Source organism: Bacillus rossius, chromosome 3, assembly GCF_032445375.1.
Source record: "Bacillus rossius redtenbacheri isolate Brsri chromosome 3, Brsri_v3, whole genome shotgun sequence".
Taxonomy (NCBI): domain Eukaryota; kingdom Metazoa; phylum Arthropoda; class Insecta; order Phasmatodea; family Bacillidae; genus Bacillus; species Bacillus rossius.
The window spans coordinates 236595-264121 of NC_086332.1; the positions used below are offsets into that span (position 1 = coordinate 236595).

Sequence of the window (27527 nt, forward strand, 5' to 3'; positions counted from 1 at the left end):
CCCATTTGCGATACTAACAATAACCTTCAAAACATCGTAAAAATATAAATACTGATAACAACAAGTATAAAAATATATAAGGGCGTGAGGCGTGGCCACTATAAAATATCAAAATTTACTGACTGCCCTAATACCAAAAATCAAACAAGACAATCAATACAAATATATAAAAATTCTACAATAATAAAACTGAAGTACAAAAAATTTATTTAAATAAAGTTCTTAAACTCTCAATCAACAGAGTCTTTCTTCTGATGTTCGTTGCTAAAGACTTGCCAAAAAAAACAAAGTTAATATCCTAGGCGTGCGCTGGCTTCCTGACCTTCCTTACCAACTCCAGAGTCTAATGCCACGCCGGGCCATAGGTACGAATTCACAAAGGCGTGAACGATGATCAAAAAAAAATTATCTTATTTTTAAGGGAAATGTAGCAAAAACTCTTCACGTAACATAACTATGTTACCGCAGAAGTATTTATCATCTACTTCAAACAAAGTCTTACTTCTTTATTAACTTGCCAATGATTTCATAAAAACGTAGAATGGCCGCACCAACCAACATCAGACTGCGCATGTAGTCCAATACAGATCGCATACTTTTAATAATACTGCACAAACTGATTATATTAGCTAAAGCCAACTTTAAGTATGCAAATTACGAAGACAAAGTCTCAAAAACAAATTGCAAAATGTTCGTTTCTTCCAAACTTATACTTTTATTACAACTACAGGCAAACGGGCGACCTTTTTAAAAAATCTCACACTGGAACAACGTGTGAAACGAATGGGTCTCTTCACCAAACAGGCTAATAAAAGTTCCGTCCAAATAAAATTTAGTATGGGAAAATACACAGTTCACTAGGTTTGCCAAAAACCAGTGCAGCACCACGAGGGTAAAAATCAAAATTGCGGCCTCTCTTTACCTTGATAAGTTCAGTATCACAGGGCAAACCATTGCCCTGTCACCCAGCGTGGAGTCTCCACCCCCATACTCTTCGTCGCCCGTTGCCGTCCGGCACACCAGTCCGCGCCGTCACATGGCTCTGTCCTCGACGGTCGCTCGCCACACACTCCACGCGGCCCCAGCTGATTTTCACTCCCGGCAAGCCGAATATCTGACGTCATCAGCCAACCGCCGGGCGCTCGCCAAGTGGTATTTACGTGAAACACAATCGATGTTCTTAAACTCATAATCGATAGCTACCAAACGGCGTATTACTAATTAACAGAAACAAATATAATTAAAAAAAATTTACAGAAAAATTAACATTAATTAAAAAAGGCGTATAAATACGTGAAATAAAAAACCATGTAAAACTAGAGACCAGCAACAAAAATAAATTACACGTAAAAATGTGGCCCTGCCGGCCACACTGTGTACGGGCTACCAGCTGATGTGTACATATTTGTGTGCACAGGCAACAAGGCGGACTCCGGGGCGGAGCGCGAAGTGCACCAGGATGAAGGCCACAGACTGGCCAGAGAGTACAATGTTGCGTTCATGGAGACATCTGCCAAGACCGGCATGAACGTGGAGCTGACCTTCATGACTGTGGCCAGGTGACTCTACTGCTCTACTCACACTGCTTTTAAAAGTCCTTTACTAATCTCCCTTGCATTGAACTTCAGACTATCGACCATAAAGTCCCAACACAACTATACTAAGTTCCATAGTTGTATTGAAACTTGAAGTATTGCAGAACCTTTGTCTTCTCAAAGTTATTTTTGGTTTCTAATAATAATATTAGTTGTATATTTTTAAATTTTAATCCTAATGGCTAGGTCACATGATTATTAGTTAAGGTTTTTGAATTTTATTTATTTTATTTAATTGGTTTTTAGTACAGTTTATATTTAAATTTGATCCTAGAATATGTTTTTAACATTTTCATTTATGACAGATATTTGTGAAATTTCATAGGAACACACACACACACACACAGCCTTAGTGCAGTATTTGTTTAGAGTTAAATAATTATGATTGTAACCTATTACAATGCAAAACACAATTGTGTGGAATCACTTCTAAATAATCCCAAAAATGTTACGATATTAATCAGACTTTATGAAAATACCATGTATTTTATAACTAAGTTGCAGTTGTTTGATTAGCAACATGACCGCTTCCCCATGTCTGAACGACAGTTGTCTCGATATTTGGCAGTCGTAGATTTTTGGATGGGGCTGACAAGTCAGATTGCGCTTGGCGGCTATGTAAACTTAATTGTTTTCTAAGAGAAATATACTTTAAGAAATTAAAAATAACATTCCGTTAAAATTTTAAAACACTTTCGTCCATTATCAAATAACTCTAACTTTTTTGGGAAAAAATTAACCCCAATATTAAGAAATACTAATTAAATTATATATATTGCATACAGAGCCTAATACTTTGGAAGTTTGTTTTGAACCGTTGGGAGTACTGACTCAACGACGACACTCGATGACAAAGACTATTTCTGAAAATAATACATATAATTCCTCTTGAAAATACATAACAAAATAAAAAGTTTCAAATGGACACAGTTTTCAACTCACTGTTAGGCAGTTTCCACATCTGGCAGGCATTATGTTTAAACACTTATATTTTGATATTTATCATGTGATAAATATATAGTTGGCCCACCATAAATTAAATTTCATAAAACCGATTACATATAATTGGATCATAAGTTAACGTTCACAACTATGACAGCGTGCAGTGCGCCTGGAATTTATTATGTACAGTCCGGTAGGCCTTAACCAACAGTGACTTTTAATTAAACTGCAAATATTGAGCCCCTACTGTTCTATTTACAAAATCATACTGATTCACTATGCACGTAAATAAACGATTGAATTTTCAAGTCCATTACTGGTTAAGGGAAACCATCTAGCATTGTATCAACTATACCCCTGTGGCTGTGTGGGTGGAGACTATTCTAGTGCTCGGCTTTAAATATCCACCGTCGCGTCGTTCTGCTGGTTCTTTCTCCCCACCCGAAGTTTCCTTTCTGGACTGTTTCCGAACTAGCAAATCCTGGCTCCGGGATTGTGTGACGCCATCATCCGTACTGGAAAACTCCAACTCCAACTCCAACTCGCACTCGCAGCGTAGTTGTCTCGACCACCTCCCTGGCCGCATCCTGATTGGCGTGTTGCTGTCGCTGGTGTCTTCGCTGCTCAGCTGCCTCCACCAGGACAGTGGTCGCCGACTGCAGCTGACTGCTGGTTCCTCGGGAGACCTCGTGAGAGTCCGGGCAGACGTGCGGCGGGTTCGTCCTCCCCGTTCCCCGCTCCCGCCGGCTATGGTCGTGCTCCTGCTTGCAGTCCCACACGTGGTCTGCTCGGTAGTGCAGTGGCTCGCAGTCCCACACGTGGTTTGCTCGGTAGTGCAGTGGCTCGCAGTCCCACACGTGGTCTGCTCGGTAGTGCAGTGGCTCGCAGTCCCACACGTGGTCTGCTCGGTAGTGCAGTGGCTCGCAGTCCCACACGTGGTCTGCTCGGTAGTGCAGTGGCTCGCAGTCCCACACGTGGTCTGCTCGGTAGTGCAGTGGCTCGCAGTCCCACACGTGGTCTGCTCGGTAGTGCAGTGGCTCGCAGTCCCACACGTGGTCTGCTCGGTAGTGCAGTGGCTCGCAGTCCCACACGTGGTCTGCTCGGTAGTGCAGTGGCTCGCAGTCCCACACGTGGTCTGCTCGGTAGTGCAGTGGCTCGCAGTCCCACACGTGGTCTGCTCGGTAGTGCAGTGGCTCGCAGTCCCACACGTGGTCTGCTCGGTAGTGCAGTGGTTCGCAGTCCCACACGTGGTCTGCTCGGTAGTTCAGTGGCTCGCAGTCCCACACGTGGTCTGCTCGGTAGTGCAGTGCTGTGCTGGCTGGTGGATTGCCTGCTGGGAACGACCCGGCACCCGACGTGACGTGGCATGTTCGCTTTAGACTACTAAACCCCTCAATTGCCCTTAAACTATGTGAGAGCGCTTACACTAGGCTAAGTATACACACATTTAGTTCAAACTTCACTCTATATAGGTTCATGATACAAATGAGGGAGTTTGTCTAGTAACAAGTGTAGCTCCTTTACACTAACAGGTCAGGTGGTTTTAACAACCATGTATGTCACAAAATGTAATTATAGATAGTCTGAACTCAACTATCCTCCTTATCACTGGCTTCGTAATTTTATAAGCATCAGGAACTCCTCTAGCGACGCTACGAGTGTTCAAGTTACTGCATGCTATAAGGTGCCATAAGGTATGGTTCTACTGACATCTGGGTCGAACTAAGTACCTAGTTGACGAGGGAAGCAGCAGAAATTCCTCTAGGGAGTGGGCGAGTGTGCAAGTTACTGCTTGCTATAATGTGCCATAAGGTATGGTTCTACTGACATCAGGGTCGAACTAAGTACCTAGTTGACGAGGGAAGCAGCAGGGACTCCTCTGGCGACGCTAAGAGTATGCAAGTTACTGCATGCTGTAAGATGCAATAATCTATGGTTCTACTGACATCTGGGTCGAGGTAAGTACCTAGTTGACGAGGAAAGCAGAAGGAACTCCTCTGGCGATGCTACGAGTGTGCAAGTTACTGCATGCTATGATGTGCCATAAGATATGGTTCTACTGACATCTGGGTCAAGCGAAGTACCTAGTTGACGAGGGAAGCAGCAGAAACTCCTCTGGCGATGCTACGAATGTGCAAGTTACAGCATGCTATAAGGTGCCATATGGTATGGTTCTACTGACATCTGGGTCTAGCTAAGTACCTAGTTGACGAGGGAAGCAGCAGTAACTCCTCTGGGTAGTGAGCGAGTGGGCAAGTTACTGCATGCTGTAAGGTGTTATAAGGTATGGTCCTACTGACATCTGGGTAGAGCTAAGTACCTAACTGACGAGGGAAGCAGCAAGAACTCCTCTGGGGAGTGAGCGAGTGTACAAGTTACTGCATGCTGTAAGGTGCCATAAGGTATGGTTCTACTGACATCTGGGTCGAACTAAGTACCTAGTTGACGAGGGAAGCAGCAGAAACACCTCTGGCGATGCTACGAATGTGCAAGTTACAGCATGCTATAAGGTGCCATATGGTATGGTTCTACTGACATCTGGGTCTAGCTAAGTACCTAGTTGACGAGAAAAGCAGCAGTAACTCCTCTGGGTAGTGAGCGAGTGTACAAGTTACTGCATGCTATGATGTGCCAAGAGATATGGTTCTACTGACATCTGGGTCGAGCGAAGTACCTAGTTGACGAGGGAAGCAGCAGAAACTCCTCTGGCGATGCTACGAATGTGCAAGTTACAGAATGCTATAAGGTGCCATATGGTATGGTTCTACTGACATCTAGGTAGAGCAAAGTACCTAACTGACGAGGGAAGCAGCAAGAACTCCTCTGGGGAGTGAGCGAGTGTACAAGTTACTGCATGCTGTAAGGTGCCATAAGGTATGGTTCTACTGACATCTGGGTCGAACTAAGTACCTAGTTGACGAGGAAAGCAGAAGGAACTCCTCTGGCGATGCTACGAGTGTGCAAGTTACTGCATGCTATGATGTGCCATAAGATATGGTTCTACTGACATCTGGGTCAAGCGAAGTACCTAGTTGACGAGGGAAGCAGCAGAAACTCCTCTGGCGATGCTACGAATGTGCAAGTTACAGCATGCTATAAGGTGCCATATGGTATGGTTCTACTGACATCTGGGTCTAGCTAAGTACCTAGTTGACGAGGGAAGCAGCAGTAACTCCTCTGGGTAGTGAGCGAGTGGGCAAGTTACTGCATGCTGTAAGGTGTTATAAGGTATGGTCCTACTGACATCTGGGTAGAGCTAAGTACCTAACTGACGAGGGAAGCAGCAAGAACTCCTCTGGGGAGTGAGCGAGTGTACAAGTTACTGCATTATGTAAGGTGCCATAAGGTATGGTTCTACTGACATCTGGGTCGAACTAAGTACCTAGTTGACGAGGGAAGCAGCAGAAACACCTCTGGCGATGCTACGAATGTGCAAGTTACAGCATGCTATAAGGTGCCATATGGTATGGTTCTACTGACATCTGGGTCTAGCTAAGTACCTAGTTGACGAGAAAAGCAGCAGTAACTCCTCTGGGTAGTGAGCGAGTGTACAAGTTACTGCATGCTATGATGTGCCAAGAGATATGGTTCTACTGACATCTGGGTCGAGCGAAGTACCTAGTTGACGAGGGAAGCAGCAGAAACTCCTCTGGCGATGCTACGAATGTGCAAGTTACAGAATGCTATAAGGTGCCATATGGTATGGTTCTACTGACATCTAGGTAGAGCAAAGTACCTAACTGACGAGGGAAGCAGCAAGAACTCCTCTGGGGAGTGAGCGAGTGTACAAGTTACTGCATGCTGTAAGGTGCCATAAGGTATGGTTCTACTGACATCTGGGTCGAACTAAGTACCTAGTTGACGAGGAAAGCAGCAGGAACTCCTCTGGCGATGCTACGAGTGTGCAAGTTACTGCATGCTATGATGTGCCATAAGATATGGTTCTACTGACATCTGGGTCGAACTAAGTACCTAGTTGACGACGGAAGCAGCAGAAACTCCTCTGGCGATGCTACGAATGTGCAAGTTACAGCATGCTATAAGGTGCCATATGGTATGGTTCTACTGACATCTGGGTCTAGCTAAGTACCTAGTTGACGAGGGAAGCAGCAGTAACTCCTCTGGGTAGTGAGCGAGTGTGCAAGTTAAAGCATGCTGTAAGGTGTTATAAGTTATGGTTCTACTGACATCTGGGTCTAGCTAAGTACCTAACTGACGAGGGAAGCAGCAGAAACTCCTCTGGCGATGCTACGAATGTGCTAGTTACAGAATGCTATAAAGTGCCATATGGTATGGTTCTACTGACATCTGGGTAGAGCTAAGTACCTAACTGACGAGGGAAGCAGCAAGAACTCCTCTGGGGAGTGAGCGAGTGTACAAGTTACTGCATGCTGTAAGGTGCCATAAGGTATGGTCCTACTGACATCTGGGTCGAGCGAAGTACCTAGTTGACGAGGGAAGCAGCAGAAACTCCTCTGGCGATGCTACGAATGTGCAAGTTACAGCATGCTATAAGGTGCCATATGGTATGGTTCTACTGACATCTGGGTCGAGCGAAGTACCTAACTGACGAGGGAAGCAGCAAGAACTCCTCTGGGGAGTGAGCGAGTGTACAAGTTACTGCATGCTATGATGTGCTATAAGATATGGTTCTACTGACATCTGGGTCGAGCTAAGTACCTAGTTGACGAGGGAAGCAGCAGAAACTCCTCTGGCGATGCTACGAATGTGCAAGTTACAGCATGCTATAAGGAGCCATATGGTATGGTTCTACTGACATCTGGGTCGAGCGAAGTACCTAGTTGACGAGGGAAGCAGCAGAAACTCCTCTGGTGATGCTACGAATGTGCAAGTTACTGCATGCTATGATGTGCCATAAGATATGGTTCTACTGACATCTGGGTCGAGCTAAGTACCTAGTTGACGAGGGAAGCAGCAGAAACTCCTCTGGCGATGCTACGAATGTGCAAGTTACAGCATGCTATAAGGTGCCATATGGTATGGTTCTACTGACATCTGGGTCGAACTAAGTACCTAGTTGACGAGGGAAGCAGCAGTAACTCCTCTGGGTAGTGAGCGAGTGGGCAAGTTACTGCATGATGTAAGGTGTTATAAGGTATGGTTCTACTGACATCTGGGTCGAACTAAGTACCTAGTTGACGAGGAAAGCAGCAGAAACTCCTCTGGCGATGCTACGAGTGTGCAAGTTACTGCATGCTATGATGTGCCATAAGATATGGTTCTACTGACATCTGGGTCGAGCTAAGTACCTAGTTGACGAGGGAAGCAGCAGAAACTCCTCTGGCGATGCTACGAATGTGCAAGTTACTGCATGCTATGATGTGCCATAAGATATGGTTCTACTGACATCTGGGTCGAACTAAGTACCTAGTTGACGAGGGAAGCAGCAGAAACTCCTCTGGCGATGCTACGAATGTGCAAGTTACTGCATGCTATGATGTGCCATAAGATATGGTTCTACTGACATCTGGGTCGAGCTAAGTACCTAGTTGACGAGGGAAGCAGCAGACACTCCTCTGGCGATGCTACGAATGTGCAAGTTACAGCATGCTATGATGTGCCATAAGATATGGTTCTACTGACATCTGGGTCGAGCGAAGTACCTAGTTGACGAGGGAAGCAGCAGAAACTCCTCTGGCGATGCTACGAATGTGCAAGTTACTGCATGCTATGATGTGCCATAAGATATGGTTCTACTGACATCTGGGTCGAGCTAAGTACCTAGTTGACGAGGGAAGCAGCAGAAACTCCTCTGGCGATGCTACGAATGTGCAAGTTACAGCATGCTATGATGTGCCATAAGATATGGTTCTACTGACATCTGGGTCGAGCGAAGTACCTAGTTGACGAGGGAAGCAGCAGAAACTCCTCTGGCGATGCTACGAATGTGCAAGTTACAGAATGCTATAAGGTGCCATATGGTATGGTTCTACTGACATCTGGGTAGAGCTAAGTACCTAACTGACGAGGGAAGCAGCAAGAACTCCTCTGGGGAGTGAGCGAGTGTACAAGTTACTGCATGCTATGATGTGCCATAAGATATGGTTCTACTGACATCTGGGTCGAGCTAAGTACCTAGTTGACGAGGGAAGCAGCAGAAACTCCTCTGGCGATGCTACGAATGTGCAAGTTACAGCATGCTATAAGGTGCCATATGGTATGGTTCTACTGACATCTGGGTCTAGCTAAGTACCTAGTTGACGAGGGAAGCAGCAGTAACTCCTCTGGGAAGTGAGCGAGTGTGCAAGTTACTGCTTGCTGTCAGGTGTTATAAGGTATGGTTCTACTGACATCTGGGTCTAGCTTAGTACCTAACTGACGAGGGAAGCAGCAAGAACTCCTCTGGGGAGTGAGCGAGTGTACAAGTTACTGCATGCTGTAAGGTGCCATAAGATATGGTTCTACTGACATCTGGGTCGAACTAAGTACCTAGTTGACGAGGGAAGCAGCAGTAACTCCTCTGGCGATGCTACGAATATGCAAGTTACAGCATGCTATAAGGTGCCATATGGTATGGTTCTACTGACATCTGGGTCTAGCTAAGTACCTAGTTGACGAGGGAAGCAGCAGTAACTCCTCTGGGTAGTAAGCGAGTGTGCAAGTTACTGCATGCTGTAAGGTGTTATAAGTAATGGTTCTACTGACATCTGGGTCTAGCTAAGTACCTAACTGACGAGGGAAGCAGCAAGAACTCCTCTGGAGAGTGAGCGAGTGTACAAGTTACTGCATGCTGTAAGGTGCCATAAGATATGGTTCTACTGACATCTGGGTCGAACTAAGTACCTAGTTGACGAGGGAAGCAGCAGAAACTCCTCTGGCGATGCTACGAATGTGCAAGTTACAGCATGCTATAAGGTGCCATATGGTATGGTTCTACTGACATCTGGGTAGAGCTAAGTACCTAACTGACGAGGGAAGCAGCAAGAACTCCTCTGGGGAGTGAGCGAGTGTACAAGTTACTGCATGCTGTAAGGTGCCATAAGATATGGTTCTACTGACATCTGGGTCGAACTAAGTACCTAGTTGACGAGGGAAGCAGCAGAAACTCCTCTGGCGATGCTACGAATGTGCAAGTTACAGCATGCTATAAGGTGCCATATGGTATGGTTCTACTGACATCTGGGTCTAGCTAAGTACCTAGTTGACGAGGAAAGCAGAAGTAACTCCTCTGGGTAGTGAGCGAGAGGGCAAGTTACTGCATGCTGTAAGGTGCCATAAGGTATGGTTCTACTGACATCTGGGTAGAGCTAAGTACCTAGTTGACGAGGGAAGCAGCAGTAACTCCTCTGGGTAGTGAGCGAGAGGGCAAGTTACTGCATGCTGTAAGGTGCCATAAGGTATGGTTCTACTGACATCTGGGTAGAGCTAAGTACCTAGTTGACGAGGGAAGCAGCAGTATCTCCTCTGGGTAGTGAGCGAGTGGGCAAGTTACTGCATGCTGTAAGGTGTTATAAGGTATGGTTCTACTGACATCTGGGTCTAGCTAAGTACCTAACTGACGAGGGAAGCAGCAAGAACTCCTCTGGGGAGTGAGCGAGTGTACAAGTTACTGCATGCTACAAGGTGCCATAAGGTATGGTTCTACTGACATCTGGGTCTAGCTAAGTACCTAGTTGACGAGGGAAGCAGCAAGAACTCCTCTGGGGAGTGAGCGAGTGTACAAGTTACTGCATGCTGTAAGGTGCCATAAGGTATGGTTCTACTGACATCTGGGTCGAACTAAGTACCTAGTTGACGAGGGAAGCAGCAGAAACTCCTCTGGCGATGCTACGAGTGTGCAAGATACTGCATGCTATGATGTGCCATAAGATATGGTTCTACTGACATCTGGGTCGAGCTAAGTACCTAGTTGACGAGGGAAGCAGCAGAAACTCCTCTGGCGATGCTACGAATGTGCAAGTTACAGCATGCTATAAGGTGCCATATGGTATGTTTCTACTGACATCTGGGTCTAGCTAAGTACCTAGTTGACGAGGGAAGCAGCAGTAACTCCTCTGGGTAGTGAGCGAGTGGGCAAGTTACTGCATGCTGTAAGGTGTTATAAGGTATGGTTCTACTGACATCTGGGTCTAACTAAGTACCTAACTGACGAGGGAAGCAGCAAGAACTCCTCTGGGTAGTGAGCGAGTGGGCAAGTTACTGCATGCTGTAAGGTGTTATAAGGTATGGTTCTACTGACATCTGGGTCTAGCTAAGTACCTAGTTGACTAGGGAAGCAGCAGTAACTCCTCTGGGTAGTGAGCGAGTGGGCAAGTTACTGCATGCTGTAAGGTGTTATAAGGTATGGTTCTACTGACATCTGGGTCTAGCTAAGTACCTAACTGACGAGGGAAGCAGCAAGAACTCCTCTGGGGAGTGAGCGAGTGTACAAGTTACTGCATGCTGTAAGGTGCCATAAGATATGGTTCTACTGACATCTGGGTCGAACTAAGTACCTAGTTGACGAGGGAAGCAGCAGAAACTCCTCTGGCGATGCTACGAATGTGCAAGTTACAGCATGCTATAAGGTGCCATATGGTATGGTTCTACTGACATCTGGGTCTAGCTAAGTACCTAGTTGACGAGGAAAGCAGAAGTAACTCCTCTGGGTAGTGAGCGAGAGGGCAAGTTACTGCATGCTGTAAGGTGTTATAAGGTATGGTTCTACTGACATCTGGGTAGAGCTAAGTACATAGTTGACGAGGGAAGCAGCAGTAACTCCTCTGGGTAGTGAGCGAGTGGGCAAGTTACTGCATGCTGTAAGGTGTTATAAGGTATGGTTCTACTGACATCTGGGTCTAGCTAAGTACCTAACTGACGAGGGAAGCAGCAAGAACTCCTCTGGGGAGTGAGCGAGTGGGCAAGTTACTGCATGCTGTAAGATGCCATAAGGTATGGTTCTACTGACATCTGGGTAGAGCTAAGTACCTAGTTGACGAGAGAAGCAGCAGTAACTCCTCTGGGTAGTGAGCGAGTGGGCAAGTTACTGCATGCTGTAAGGTGTTATAAGGTATGGTTCTACTGACATCTGGGTCTAGCTAAGTACCTAGTTGACGAGGGAAGCAGCAAGAACTCCTCTGGGGAGTGAGCGAGTGTACAAGTTACTGCATGCTGTAAGGTGCCATAAGGTATGGTTCTACTGACATCTGGGTCGAACTAAGTACCTAGTTGACGAGGGAAGCAGCAGAAACTCCTCTGGCGATGCTACGAGTGTGCAAGATACTGCATGCTATGATGTGCCATAACATATGGTTCTACTGACATCTGGGTAGAGCTAAGTACCTAGTTGACGAGGGAAGCAGCAGAAACTCCTCTGGCGATGCTACGAATGTGCAAGTTACAGCATGCTATAAGGTGCCATATGGTATGGTTCTACTGACATCTGGGTCTAGCTAAGTACCTAGTTGACGAGGGAAGCAGCAGTAACTCCTCTGGGTAGTGAGCGAGTGGGCAAGTTACTGCATGCTGTAAGGTGTTATAAGGTATGGTTCTACTCACATCTGGGTCTAGCTAAGTACCTAACTGACGAGGGAAGCAGCAAGAACTCCTCTGGGTAGTGAGCGAGTGGGCAAGTTACTGCATGCTGTAAGGTGTTATAAGGTATGGTTCTACTGACATCTGGGTCTAGCTAAGTACCTAACTGACGAGGGAAGCAGCAAGAACTCCTCTGGTTAGTGAGCGAGTGGGCAAGTTACTGCATGCTATGATGTGCCATAAGATATGGTTCTACTGACATCTGGGTCGAGCTAAGTACCTAGTTGACGAGGGAAGCAGCAGACACTCCTCTGGCGATGCTACGAATGTGCAAGTTACAGCATGCTATGATGTGCCATAAGATATGGTTCTACTGACATCTGGGTCGAGCGAAGTACCTAGTTGACGAGGGAAGCAGCAGAAACTCCTCTGGCGATGCTACGAATGTGCAAGTTACTGCATGCTATGATGTGCCATAAGATATGGTTCTACTGACATCTGGGTCGAGCTAAGTACCTAGTTGACGAGGGAAGCAGCAGAAACTCCTCTGGCGATGCTACGAATGTGCAAGTTACAGCATGCTATGATGTGCCATAAGATATGGTTCTACTGACATCTGGGTCGAGCGAAGTACCTAGTTGACGAGGGAAGCAGCAGAAACTCCTCTGGCGATGCTACGAATGTGCAAGTTACAGAATGCTATAAGGTGCCATATGGTATGGTTCTACTGACATCTGGGTAGAGCTAAGTACCTAACTGACGAGGGAAGCAGCAAGAACTCCTCTGGGGAGTGAGCGAGTGTACAAGTTACTGCATGCTATGATGTGCCATAAGATATGGTTCTACTGACATCTGGGTCGAGCTAAGTACCTAGTTGACGAGGGAAGCAGCAGAAACTCCTCTGGCGATGCTACGAATGTGCAAGTTACAGCATGCTATAAGGTGCCATATGGTATGGTTCTACTGACATCTGGGTCTAGCTAAGTACCTAGTTGACGAGGGAAGCAGCAGTAACTCCTCTGGGAAGTGAGCGAGTGTGCAAGTTACTGCTTGCTGTCAGGTGTTATAAGGTATGGTTCTACTGACATCTGGGTCTAGCTTAGTACCTAACTGACGAGGGAAGCAGCAAGAACTCCTCTGGGGAGTGAGCGAGTGTACAAGTTACTGCATGCTGTAAGGTGCCATAAGATATGGTTCTACTGACATCTGGGTCGAACTAAGTACCTAGTTGACGAGGGAAGCAGCAGTAACTCCTCTGGCGATGCTACGAATGTGCAAGTTACAGCATGCTATAAGGTGCCATATGGTATGGTTCTACTGACATCTGGGTCTAGCTAAGTACCTAGTTGACGAGGGAAGCAGCAGTAACTCCTCTGGGTAGTAAGCGAGTGTGCAAGTTACTGCATGCTGTAAGGTGTTATAAGTAATGGTTCTACTGACATCTGGGTCTAGCTAAGTACCTAACTGACGAGGGAAGCAGCAAGAACTCCTCTGGAGAGTGAGCGAGTGTACAAGTTACTGCATGCTGTAAGGTGCCATAAGATATGGTTCTACTGACATCTGGGTCGAACTAAGTACCTAGTTGACGAGGGAAGCAGCAGAAACTCCTCTGGCGATGCTACGAATGTGCAAGTTACAGCATGCTATAAGGTGCCATATGGTATGGTTCTACTGACATCTGGGTAGAGCTAAGTACCTAACTGACGAGGGAAGCAGCAAGAACTCCTCTGGGGAGTGAGCGAGTGTACAAGTTACTGCATGCTGTAAGGTGCCATAAGATATGGTTCTACTGACATCTGGGTCGAACTAAGTACCTAGTTGACGAGGGAAGCAGCAGAAACTCCTCTGGCGATGCTACGAATGTGCAAGTTACAGCATGCTATAAGGTGCCATATGGTATGGTTCTACTGACATCTGGGTCTAGCTAAGTACCTAGTTGACGAGGAAAGCAGAAGTAACTCCTCTGGGTAGTGAGCGAGAGGGCAAGTTACTGCATGCTGTAAGGTGCCATAAGGTATGGTTCTACTGACATCTGGGTAGAGCTAAGTACCTAGTTGACGAGGGAAGCAGCAGTAACTCCTCTGGGTAGTGAGCGAGAGGGCAAGTTACTGCATGCTGTAAGGTGCCATAAGGTATGGTTCTACTGACATCTGGGTAGAGCTAAGTACCTAGTTGACGAGGGAAGCAGCAGTATCTCCTCTGGGTAGTGAGCGAGTGGGCAAGTTACTGCATGCTGTAAGGTGTTATAAGGTATGGTTCTACTGACATCTGGGTCTAGCTAAGTACCTAACTGACGAGGGAAGCAGCAAGAACTCCTCTGGGGAGTGAGCGAGTGTACAAGTTACTGCATGCTACAAGGTGCCATAAGGTATGGTTCTACTGACATCTGGGTCTAGCTAAGTACCTAGTTGACGAGGGAAGCAGCAAGAACTCCTCTGGGGAGTGAGCGAGTGTACAAGTTACTACATGCTGTAAGGTGCCATAAGGTATGGTTCTACTGACATCTGGGTCGAACTAAGTACCTAGTTGACGAGGGAAGCAGCAGAAACTCCTCTGGCGATGCTACGAGTGTGCAAGATACTGCATGCTATGATGTGCCATAAGATATGGTTCTACTGACATCTGGGTCGAGCTAAGTACCTAGTTGACGAGGGAAGCAGCAGAAACTCCTCTGGCGATGCTACGAATGTGCAAGTTACAGCATGCTATAAGGTGCCATATGGTATGTTTCTACTGACATCTGGGTCTAGCTAAGTACCTAGTTGACGAGGGAAGCAGCAGTAACTCCTCTGGGTAGTGAGCGAGTGGGCAAGTTACTGCATGCTGTAAGGTGTTATAAGGTATGGTTCTACTGACATCTGGGTCTAACTAAGTACCTAACTGACGAGGGAAGCAGCAAGAACTCCTCTGGGTAGTGAGCGAGTGGGCAAGTTACTGCATGCTGTAAGGTGTTATAAGGTATGGTTCTACTGACATCTGGGTCTAGCTAAGTACCTAGTTGACTAGGGAAGCAGCAGTAACTCCTTTGGGTAGTGAGCGAGTGGGCAAGTTACTGCATGCTGTAAGGTGTTATAAGGTATGGTTCTACTGACATCTGGGTCTAGCTAAGTACCTAACTGACGAGGGAAGCAGCAAGAACTCCTCTGGGGAGTGAGCGAGTGTACAAGTTACTGCATGCTGTAAGGTGCCATAAGATATGGTTCTACTGACATCTGGGTCGAACTAAGTACCTAGTTGACGAGGGAAGCAGCAGAAACTCCTCTGGCGATGCTACGAATGTGCAAGTTACAGCATGCTATAAGGTGCCATATGGTATGGTTCTACTGACATCTGGGTCTAGCTAAGTACCTAGTTGACGAGGAAAGCAGAAGTAACTCCTCTGGGTAGTGAGCGAGAGGGCAAGTTACTGCATGCTGTAAGGTGTTATAAGGTATGGTTCTACTGACATCTGGGTAGAGCTAAGTACATAGTTGACGAGGGAAGCAGCAGTAACTCCTCTGGGTAGTGAGCGAGTGGGCAAGTTACTGCATGCTGTAAGGTGTTATAAGGTATGGTTCTACTGACATCTGGGTCTAGCTAAGTACCTAACTGACGAGGGAAGCAGCAAGAACTCCTCTGGGGAGTGAGCGAGTGGGCAAGTTACTGCATGCTGTAAGATGCCATAAGGTATGGTTCTACTGACATCTGGGTAGAGCTAAGTACCTAGTTGACGAGAGAAGCAGCAGTAACTCCTCTGGGTAGTGAGCGAGTGGGCAAGTTACTGCATGCTGTAAGGTGTTATAAGGTATGGTTCTACTGACATCTGGGTCTAGCTAAGTACCTAGTTGACGAGGGAAGCAGCAAGAACTCCTCTGGGGAGTGAGCGAGTGTACAAGTTACTGCATGCTGTAAGGTGCCATAAGGTATGGTTCTACTGACATCTGGGTCGAACTAAGTACCTAGTTGACGAGGGAAGCAGCAGAAACTCCTCTGGCGATGCTACGAGTGTGCAAGATACTGCATGCTATGATGTGCCATAACATATGGTTCTACTGACATCTGGGTAGAGCTAAGTACCTAGTTGACGAGGGAAGCAGCAGAAACTCCTCTGGCGATGCTACGAATGTGCAAGTTACAGCATGCTATAAGGTGCCATATGGTATGGTTCTACTGACATCTGGGTCTAGCTAAGTACCTAGTTGACGAGGGAAGCAGCAGTAACTCCTCTGGGTAGTGAGCGAGTGGGCAAGTTACTGCATGCTGTAAGGTGTTATAAGGTATGGTTCTACTCACATCTGGGTCTAGCTAAGTACCTAACTGACGAGGGAAGCAGCAAGAACTCCTCTGGGTAGTGAGCGAGTGGGCAAGTTACTGCATGCTGTAAGGTGTTATAAGGTATGGTTCTACTGACATCTGGGTCTAGCTAAGTACCTAACTGACGAGGGAAGCAGCAAGAACTCCTCTGGTTAGTGAGCGAGTGGGCAAGTTACTGCATGCTGTAAGGTGTTATAAGGTATGGTTCTACTGACATCTGGGTCTAGCTAAGTACCTAGTTGACGAGGGAAGCAGCAGAAACTCCTCTGGCGATGCTACGAATGTGCAAGTTACAGCATGCTATAAGGTGCCATTTGGTATGGTTCTACTGACATCTGGGTCTAGCTAAGTACCTAGTTGACGAGGGAAGCAGCAGTAACTCCTCTGGGTAGTGAGCGAGTGGGCAATTTACTGCATGCTGTAAGGTGTTATAAGGTATGGTTCTACTGACATCTGGGTAGAGCTAAGTACATAGTTGACGAGGGAAGCAGCAGTAACTCCTCTGGGTAGTGAGCGAGTGGGCAAGTTACTGCATTTTGTAAGGTGTTATATAGTATGGTTCTACTGACATCTGGGTCTAGCTAAGTACCTAACTGACGAGGGAAGCAGCAAGAACTCCTCTGGGGAGTGAGCGAGTGGGCAAGTTACTGCATGCTGTAAGGTGCCATAAGGTATGGTTCTACTGACATCTGGGTAGAGCTAAGTACCTAGTTGACGAGGGAAGCAGCAGTAACTCCTCTGGGTAGTGAGCGAGTGGGCAAGTTATTGCATGCTGTAAGGTGTTATAAGGTATGGTTCTACTGACATCTGGGTCTAGCTAAGTACCTAACTGACGAGGGAAGCAGGAAGAACTCCTCTGGGGAGTGAGCGAGTGGGCAAGTTACTGCATGCTGTAAGGTGCCATAAGGTATGGTTCTACTGACATCTGGGTCGAACTAAGTACCTAGTTGACGAGGGAAGCAGCAGTAACTCCTCTGGGTAGTGAGCGAGTGGGCAAGTAACCGCATGCTGTAAGGTGCCATAAGGTATGGTTCTACTGACATCTGGGTCGAACTAAGTACCTAGTTGACGAGGGAAGCAGCAGTAACTCCTCTGGGTAGTGAGCGAGTGGGCAAGTTACTGCATGCTGTAAGGTGCCATAAGGTATGGTTCTACTGACATCTGGGTCGAACTAAGTACCTAGTTGACGAGGGAAGCAGCAGTAACTCCTCTGGGTAGTGAGCGAGTGGGCAAGTTACTGCATGCTGTAAGGTGCCATAAGGTATGGTTCTACTGACATCTGGGTCGAACTAAGTACCTAGTTGACGAGGGAAGCAGCAGTAACTCCTCTGGGTAGTGAGCGAGTGGGCAAGTTACTGCATGCTGTAAGGTGCCATAAGGTATGGTTCTACTGACATCTGGGTCGAACTAAGTACCTAGTTGACGAGGGAAGCAGCAGTAACTCCTCTGGGGAGTGAGCGAATGTGCAAGTTACAGCATGCTATAAGGTGCCATATGGTATGGTTCTACTGACATCTGGGTCTAGCTAAGTACCTAGTTGACGAGGGAAGCAGCAGTAACTCCTCTGGGTAGTGAGCGAGTGTGCTAGTTACTGCATGCTGTAAGGTGTTATAAGGTATGGTTCTACTGACATCTGGGTCTAGCTAAGTACCTAACTGACGAGGGAAGCAGCAGAAACTCCTCTGGCGATGCTACGAATGTGCAAGTTACAGAATGCTATAAAGTGCCATATGGTATGGTTCTACTGACATCTGGGTAGAGCTAAGTACCTAACTGACGAGGGAAGCAGCAAGAACTCCTCTGGGGAGTGAGCGAGTGTACAAGTTACTGCATGCTGTAAGGTGCCATAAGGTATGGTCCTACTGACATCTGGGTCGAGCGAAGTACCTAGTTGACGAGGGAAGCAGCAGAAACTCCTCTGGCGATGCTACGAATGTGCAAGTTACAGCATGCTATAAGGTGCCATATGGTATGGTTCTACTGACATCTGGGTCGAGCGAAGTACCTAACTGACGAGGGAAGCAGCAAGAACTCCTCTGGGGAGTGTGCGAGTGTACAAGTTACTGCATGCTATGATGTGCTATAAGATATGGTTCTACTGACATCTGGGTCGAGCTAAGTACCTAGTTGACGAGGGAAGCAGCAGAAACTCCTCTGGCGATGCTACGAATGTGCAAGTTACAGCATGCTATAAGGAGCCATATGGTATGGTTCTACTGACATCTAGGTAGAGCAAAGTACCTAACTGACGAGGGAAGCAGCAAGAACTCCTCTGGGGAGTGAGCGATTGTACAAGTTACTGCATGCTGTAAGGTGCCATAAGGTATGGTTCTACTGACATCTGGGTCGAACTAAGTACCTAGTTGACGAGGAAAGCAGCAGGAACTCCTCTGGCGATGCTACGAGTGTGCAAGTTACTGCATGCTTGGTTGTGCCATAAGATATGGTTCTACTGACATCTGGGTCGAACTAAGTACCTAGTTGACGACGGAAGCAGCAGAAACTCCTCTGGCGATGCTACGAATGTGCAAGTTACAGCATGCTATAAGGTGCCATATGGTATGGTTCTACTGACATCTGGGTCTAGCTAAGTACCTAGTTGACGAGAGAAGCAGCAGTAACTCCTCTGGGTAGTGAGCGAGTGTGCAAGTTACTGAATGCTGTAAGGTGTTATAAGGTATGGTTCTACTGACATCTGGGTCTAGCTAAGTACCTAACTGACGAGGGAAGCAGCAGAAACTCCTCTGGCGATGCTACGAATGTGCAAGTTACAGAATGCTATAAAGTGCCATATGGTATGGTTCTACTGACATCTGGGTAGAGCTAAGTACCTAACTGACGAGGGAAGCAGCAAGAACTACTCTGGGGAGTGAGTGAGTGTACAAGTTACTGCATGCTGTAAGGTGCCATAAGGTATGGTCCTACTGACATCTGGGTCGAGCGAAGTACCTAGTTGACGAGGGAAGCAGCAGAAACTCCTCTGGCGATGCTACGGATGTGCAAGTTACAGCATGCTATAAGGTGCCATATGGTATGGTTCTACTGACATCTGGGTCGAGCGAAGTACCTAACTGACGAGGGAAGCAGCAAGAACTCCTCTGGGGAGTGAGCGAGTGTACAAGTTACTGCATGCTATGATGTGCTATAAGATATGGTTCTACTGACATCTGGGTCGAGCTAAGTACCTAGTTGACGAGGGAAGCAGCAGAAACTCCTCTGGCGATGCTACGAATGTGCAAGTTACAGCATGCTATAAGGAGCCATATGGTATGGTTCTACTGACATCTGGGTCGAGCGAAGTACCTAGTTGACGAGGGAAGCAGCAGAAACTCCTCTGGTGATGCTACGAATGTGCAAGTTACTGCATGCTATGATGTGCCATAAGATATGGTTCTACTGAAATCTGGGTCGAGCTAAGTACCTAGTTAACGAGGGAAGCAGCAGAAACTCCTCTGGCGATGCTACGAATGTGCAAGTTACAGCATGCTATAAGGTGCCATATGGTATGGTTCTACTGACATCTGGGTCGAACTAAGTACCTAGTTGACGAGGGAAGCAGCAGTAACTCCTCTGGGTAGTGAGCGAGTGGGCAAGTTACTGCATGCTGTAAGGTGTTATAAGGTATGGTTCTACTGACATCTGGGTCGAACTAAGTACCTAGTTGACGAGGAAAGCAGCAGGAACTCCTCTGGCGATGCTACGAGTGTGCAAGTTACTGCATGCTATGATGTGCCATAAGATATGGTTCTACTGACATCTGGGTCGAGCTAAGTACCTAGTTGACGAGGGAAGCAGCAGAAACTCCTCTGGCGATGCTACGAATGTGCAAGTTACTGCATGCTATGATGTGCCATAAGATATGGTTCTACTGACATCTGGGTCGAACTAAGTACCTAGTTGACGAGGGAAGCAGCAGAAACTCCTCTGGCGATGCTACGAATGTGCAAGTTACTGCATGCTATGATGTGCCATAAGATATGGTTCTACTGACATCTGGGTCGAGCTAAGTACCTAGTTGACGAGGGAAGCAGCAGAAACTCCTCTGGCGATGCTACGAATGTGCAAGTTACAGCATGCTATGATGTGCCATAAGATATGGTTCTACTGACATCTGGGTCGAGCGAAGTACCTAGTTGACGAGGGAAGCAGCAGAAACTCCTCTGGCGATGCTACGAATGTGCAAGTTACTGCATGCTATGATGTGCCATAAGATATGGTTCTACTGACATCTGGGTCGAGCTAAGTACCTAGTTGACGAGGGAAGCAGCAGAAACTCCTCTGGCGATGCTACGAATGTGCAAGTTACAGCATGCTATAAGGTGCCATATGGTATGGTTCTACTGACATCTGGGTCGAACTAAGTACCTAGTTGACGAGGGAAGCAGCAGAAACTCCTCTGGCGATGCTACGAATGTGCAAGTTACTGCATGCTATGATGTGCCATAAGATATGGTTCTACTGACATCTGGGTCGAGCTAAGTACCTAGTTGACGAGGGAAGCAGCAGAAACTCCTCTGGCGATGCTACGAATGTGCAAATTACAGCATGCTATGATGTGCCATAAGATATGGTTCTACTGACATCTGGGTCGAGCGAAGTACCTAGTTGACGAGGGAAGCAGTAGAAACTCCTCTGGCGATGCTACGAATGTGCAAGTTACAGAATGCTATAAGGTGCCATATGGTATGGTTCTACTGACATCTGGGTAGAGCTAAGTACCTAACTGACGAGGGAAGCAGCAAGAACTCCTCTGGGGGAGTGAGCGAGTGTACAAGTTACTGCATGCTATGATGTGCCATAAGATATGGTTCTACTGACATCTGGGTCGAGCTAAGTACCTAGTTGACGAGGGAAGCAGCAGAAACTCCTCTGGCGATGCTACGAATGTGCAAGTTACAGCATGCTATAAGGTGCCATATGGTATGGTTCTACTGACATCTGGGTCTAGCTAAGTACCTAGTTGACGAGGGAAGCAGCAGTAACTCCTCTGGGTAGTGAGCGGATGTGCAAGTTACTGCATGCTGTAAGGTGTTATAAGGTATGGTTCTACTGACATCTGGGTCTAGCTAAGTACCTAACTGACGAGGGAAGCAGCAAGAACTCCTCTGGGGAGTGAGCGAGTGTACAAGTTACTGCATGCTGTAAGGTGCCATAAGATATGGTTCTACTGACATCTGGGTCGAACTAAGTACCTAGTTGACGAGGGAAGCAGCAGAAACTCCTCTGGCGATGCTACGAATGTGCAAGTTACAGCATGCTATAAGGTGCCATATGGTATGGTTCTACTGACATCTGGGTCTAGCTAAGTACCTAGTTGACGAGGGAAGCAGCAGTAACTCCTCTGGGTAGTGAGCGAGTGTGCAAGTTACTGCATGCTGTAAGGTGTTATAAGGTATGGTTCTACTGACATCTGGGTCTAGCTAAGTACCTAACTGACGAGGGAAGCAGCAAGAACTCCTCTGGGGAGTGAGCGAGTGTACAAGTTACTGCATGCTGTAAGGTGCCATAAGATATGGTTCTACTGACATCTGGGTCGAACTAAGTACCTAGTTGACGAGGGAAGCAGCAGAAACTCCTCTGGCGATGCTACGAATGTGCAAGTTACAGCATGCTATAAGGTGCCATATGGTATGGTTCTACTGACATCTGGGTAGAGCTAAGTACCTAACTGACGAGGGAAGCAGCAAGAACTCCTCTGGGGAGTGAGCGAGTGTACAAGTTACTGCATGCTATGATGTGCCATAAGATATGGTTCTACTGACATCTGGGTCGAGCTAAGTACCTAGTTGACGAGGGAAGCAGCAGAAACTCCTCTGGCGATGCTACGAATGTGCAAGTTACAGCATGCTATAAGGTGCCATATGGTATAGTTCTTCTGACATCTGGGTCTAGCTAAGTACCTAGTTGACGAGGGAAGCAGCAGTAACTCCTCTGGGTAGTGAGCGAGTGTGCAAGTTACTGCATGCTGTAAGGTGTTATAAGGTATGGTTCTACTGACATCTGGGTCTAGCTAAGTACCTAACTGACGAGGGAAGCAGCAGAAACTCCTCTGGCGATGCTACGAATGTGCAAGTTACAGAATGCTATAAAGTTCCATATGGTATGGTTCTACTGACATCTGGGTAGAGCTAAGTACCTAACTGACGAGGGAAGCAGCAAGAACTCCTCTGGGGAGTGAGCGAGTGTACAAGTTACTGCATGCTGTAAGGTGCCATAAGGTATGGTCCTACTGACATCTGGGTCGAGCGAAGTACCTAGTTGACGAGGGAAGCAGCAGAAACTCCTCTGGCGATGCTACGAGTGTGCAAGTTACTGCATGCTATGATGTGCCATAAGATATGGTTCTACTGACATCTGGGTCGAGCTAAGTACCAAGTTGACGAGGGAAGCAGCAGAAACTCCTCTGGCGATGCTACGAATGTGCAAGTTACTGCATGCTATGATGTGCCATAAGATATGGTTCTACTGACATCTGGGTCGAACTAAGTACCTAGTTGACGAGGGAAGCAGCAGAAACTCCTCTGGCGATGCTACGAATGTGCAAGTTACTGCATGCTATGATGTGCCATAAGATATGGTTCTACTGACATCTGGGTCGAGCTAAGTACCTAGTTGACGAGGGAAGCAGCAGAAACTCCTCTGGCGATGCTACGAATGTGCAAGTTACAGCATGCTATGATGTGCCATAAGATATGGTTCTACTGACATCTGGGTCGAGCGAAGTACCTAGTTGACGAGGGAAGCAGCAGAAACTCCTCTGGCGATGCTACGAATGTGCAAGTTACTGCATGCTATGATGTGCCATAAGATATGGTTCTACTGACATCTGGGTCGAGCTAAGTACCTAGTTGACGAGGGAAGCAGCAGAAACTCCTCTGGCGATGCTACGAATGTGCAAGTTACAGCATGCTATAAGGTGCCATATGGTATGGTTCTACTAACATCTGGGTCGAACTAAGTACCTAGTTGACGAGGGAAGCAGCAGAAACTCCTCTGGCGATGCTACGAATGTGCAAGTTACTGCATGCTATGATGTGCCATAAGATATGGTTCTACTGACATCTGGGTCGATTTAAGTACCTAGTTGACGAGGGAAGCAGCAGAAACTCCTCTGGCGATGCTACGAATGTGCAAGTTACAGCATGCTATGATGTGCTATAAGATATGGTTCTACTGACATCTGGGTCGAGCGAAGTACCTAGTTGACGAGGGAAGCAGCAGAAACTCCTCTGGCGATGCTACGAATGTGCAAGTTACAGAATGCTATAAGGTGCCATATGGTATGGTTCTACTGACATCTGGGTAGAGCTAAGTACCTAACTGACGAGGGAAGCAGCAAGAACTCCTCTGGGGAGTGAGCGAGTGTACAAGTTACTGCATGCTATGATGTGCCATAAGATATGGTTCTACTGACATCTGGGTCGAGCTAAGTACCTAGTTTACGAGGGAAGCATCAGAAACTCCTCTGGCGATGCTACGAATGTGCAAGTTACAGCATGCTATAAGGTGCCATATGGTATGGTTCTACTGACATCTGGGTCTAGCTAAGTACCTAGTTGACGAGGGAAGCAGCAGTAACTCCTCTGGGTAGTGAGCGAGTGTGCAAGTTACTGCATGCTGTAAGGTGTTATAAGGTATGGTTCTACTGACATCTGGGTCTAGCTAATTACCTAACTGTCGAGGGAAGCAGCAAGAACTCCTCTAGGGAGTGAGCGAGTGTACAAGTTACTGCATGCTGTAAGGTGCCATAAGATATGGTTCTACTGACATCTGGGTCGAACTAAGTACCTAGTTGACGAGGGAAGCAGCAGAAACTCCTCTGGCGATGCTACGAATGTGCAAGTTACAGCATGCTATAAGGTGCCATATGGTATGGTTCTACTGACATCTGGGTCTAGCTAAGTACCTAGTTGACGAGGGAAGCAGCAGTAACTCCTCTGGGTAGTGAGCGAGTGTGCATGTTACTGCATGCTGTAAGGTGTTATAAGGTATGGTTCTACTGACATCTGGGTCTAGCTAAGTACCTAACTGACGAGGGAAGCAGCAAGAACTCCTCTGGGGAGTGAGCGAGTGTACAAGTTACTGCATGCTGTAAGGTGCCATAAGATATGGTTCTACTGACATCTGGGTCGAACTAAGTACCTAGTTGACGAGGGAAGCAGCAGAAACTCCTCTGGCGATGCTACGAATGTGCAAGTTACAGCATGCTATAAGGTGCCATATGGTATGGTTCTACTGACATCTGGGTAGAGCTAAGTACCTAACTGACGAGGGAAGCAGCAAGAACTCCTCTGGGGAGTGAGCGAGTGTACAAGTTACTGCATGCTATGATGTGCCATAAGATATGGTTCTACTGACATCTGGGTCGAACTAAGTACCTAGTTGACGACGGAAGCAGCAGAAACTCCTCTGGCGATGCTACGAATGTGCAAGTTATAGCATGCTATAAGGTGCCATATGGTATGGTTCTACTGACATCTGGGTCTAGCTAAGTACCTAGTTGACGAGAGAAGCAGCAGTAACTCCTCTGGGTAGTGAGCGAGTGTGCAAGTTACTGAATGCTGTAAGGTGTTATAAGGTATGGTTCTACTGACATCTGGGTCTAGCTAAGTACCTAACTGACGAGGGAAGCAGCAGAAACTCCTCTGGCGATGCTACGAATGTGCAAGTTACAGAATGCTATAAAGTGCCATATGGTATGGTTCTACTGACATCTGGGTAGAGCTAAGTACCTAACTGACGAGGGAAGCAGCAAGAACTACTCTGGGGAGTGAGTGAGTGTACAAGTTACTGCATGCTGTAAGGTGCCATAAGGTATGGTCCTACTGACATCTGGGTCGAGCGAAGTACCTAGTTGACGAGGGAAGCAGCAGAAACTCCTCTGGCGATGCTATGGATGTGCAAGTTACAGCATGCTATAAGGTGCCATATGGTATGGTTCTACTGACATCTGGGTCGAGCGAAGTACCTAACTGACGAGGGAAGCAGCAAGAACTCCTCTGGGGAGTGAGCGAGTGTACAAGTTACTGCATGCTATGATGTGCTATAAGATATGGTTCTACTGACATCTGGGTCGAGCTAAGTACCTAGTTGACGAGGGAAGCAGCAGAAACTCCTCTGGCGATGCTACGAATGTGCAAGTTACAGCATGCTATAAGGAGCCATATGGTATGGTTCTACTGACATCTGGGTCGAGCGAAGTACCTAGTTGACGAGGGAAGCAGCAGAAACTCCTCTGGTGATGCTACGAATGTGCAAGTTACTGCATGCTATGATGTGCCATAAGATATGGTTCTACTGAAATCTGGGTCGAGCTAAGTACCTAGTTAACGAGGGAAGCAGCAGAAACTCCTCTGGCGATGCTACGAATGTGCAAGTTACAGCATGCTATAAGGTGCCATATGGTATGGTTCTACTGACATCTGGGTCGAACTAAGTACCTAGTTGACGAGGGAAGCAGCAGTAACTCCTCTGGGTAGTGAGCGAGTGGGCAAGTTACTGCATGCTGTAAGGTGTTATAAGGTATGGTTCTACTGACATCTGGGTCGAACTAAGTACCTAGTTGACGAGGAAAGCAGCAGGAACTCCTCTGGCGATGCTACGAGTGTGCAAGTTACTGCATGCTATGATGTGCCATAAGATATGGTTCTACTGACATCTGGGTCGAGCTAAGTACCTAGTTGACGAGGGAAGCAGCAGAAACTCCTCTGGCGATGCTACGAATGTGCAAGTTACTGCATGCTATGATGTGCCATAAGATATGGTTCTACTGACATCTGGGTCGAACTAAGTACCTAGTTGACGAGGGAAGCAGCAGAAACTCCTCTGGCGATGCTACGAATGTGCAAGTTACTGCATGCTATGATGTGCCATAAGATATGGTTCTACTGACATCTGGGTCGAGCTAAGTACCTAGTTGACGAGGGAAGCAGCAGAAACTCCTCTGGCGATGCTACGAATGTGCAAGTTACAGCATGCTATGATGTGCCATAAGATATGGTTCTACTGACATCTGGGTCGAGCGAAGTACCTAGTTGACGAGGGAAGCAGCAGAAACTCCTCTGGCGATGCTACGAATGTGCAAGTTACTGCATGCTATGATGTGCCATAAGATATGGTTCTACTGACATCTGGGTCGAGCTAAGTACCTAGTTGACGAGGGAAGCAGCAGAAACTCCTCTGGCGATGCTACGAATGTGCAAGTTACAGCATGCTATAAGGTGCCATATGGTATGGTTCTACTGACATCTGGGTCGAACTAAGTACCTAGTTGACGAGGGAAGCAGCAGAAACTCCTCTGGCGATGCTACGAGTGTGCAAGTTACTGCATGCTGTAAGGTGCCATAAGGTATGGTTCTACTGACATCTGGGTCGAACTAAGTACCTAGTTGACGAGGAAAGCAGCAGGAACTCCTCTGGCGATGCTACGAGTGTGCAAGTTACTGCATGCTTGGTTGTGCCATAAGATATGGTTCTACTGACATCTGGGTCGAACTAAGTACCTAGTTGACGACGGAAGCAGCAGAAACTCCTCTGGCGATGCTACGAATGTGCAAGTTACAGCATGCTATAAGGTGCCATATGGTATGGTTCTACTGACATCTGGGTCTAGCTAAGTACCTAGTTGACGAGAGAAGCAGCAGTAACTCCTCTGGGTAGTGAGCGAGTGTGCAAGTTACTGAATGCTGTAAGGTGTTATAAGGTATGGTTCTACTGACATCTGGGTCTAGCTAAGTACCTAACTGACGAGGGAAGCAGCAGAAACTCCTCTGGCGATGCTACGAATGTGCAAGTTACAGCATGCTATAAGGTGCCATATGGTATGGTTCTACTGACATCTGGGTCTAGCTAAGTACCTAGTTGACGAGGGAAGCAGCAGTAACTCCTCTGGGTAGTGAGCGAGTGGGCAAGTTACTGCATGCTGTAAGGTGTTATAAGGTATGGTTCTACTGACATCTGGGTCTAGCTAAGTACCTAACTGACGAGGGAAGCAGCAAGAACTCCTCTGGGTAGTGAGCGAGTGGGCAAGTTACTGCATGCTGTAAGGTGTTATAAGGTATGGTTCTACTGACATCTGGGTCTAGCTAAGTACCTAGTTGACGAGGGAAGCAGCAGTAACTCCTCTGGGTAGTGAGCGAGTGGGCAAGTTACTGCATGCTGTAAGGTGTTATAAGGTATGGTTCTACTGACATCTGGGTCTAGCTAAGTACCTAACTGACGAGG

The 27527-nt window shown here is 47.0% G+C and overlaps 1 protein-coding gene across 5 annotated transcripts in view; it reads left to right on the forward strand.

The window, feature by feature from the left end:
* The window catches only part of LOC134530037 (ras-related protein Rab-37-like), a 76026-nt gene that overhangs the window by 21234 nt on the left and 27265 nt on the right, over positions 1–27527 (forward strand). For all 5 annotated transcript variants that reach the window (XM_063364566.1, XM_063364565.1, XM_063364568.1 and 2 more), the window contains one exon: positions 1418–1559. In XM_063364566.1, coding sequence (XP_063220636.1) covers positions 1418–1559 — 142 coding nt within the window. The remainder of the gene's footprint in view (positions 1–1417; positions 1560–27527) is intronic.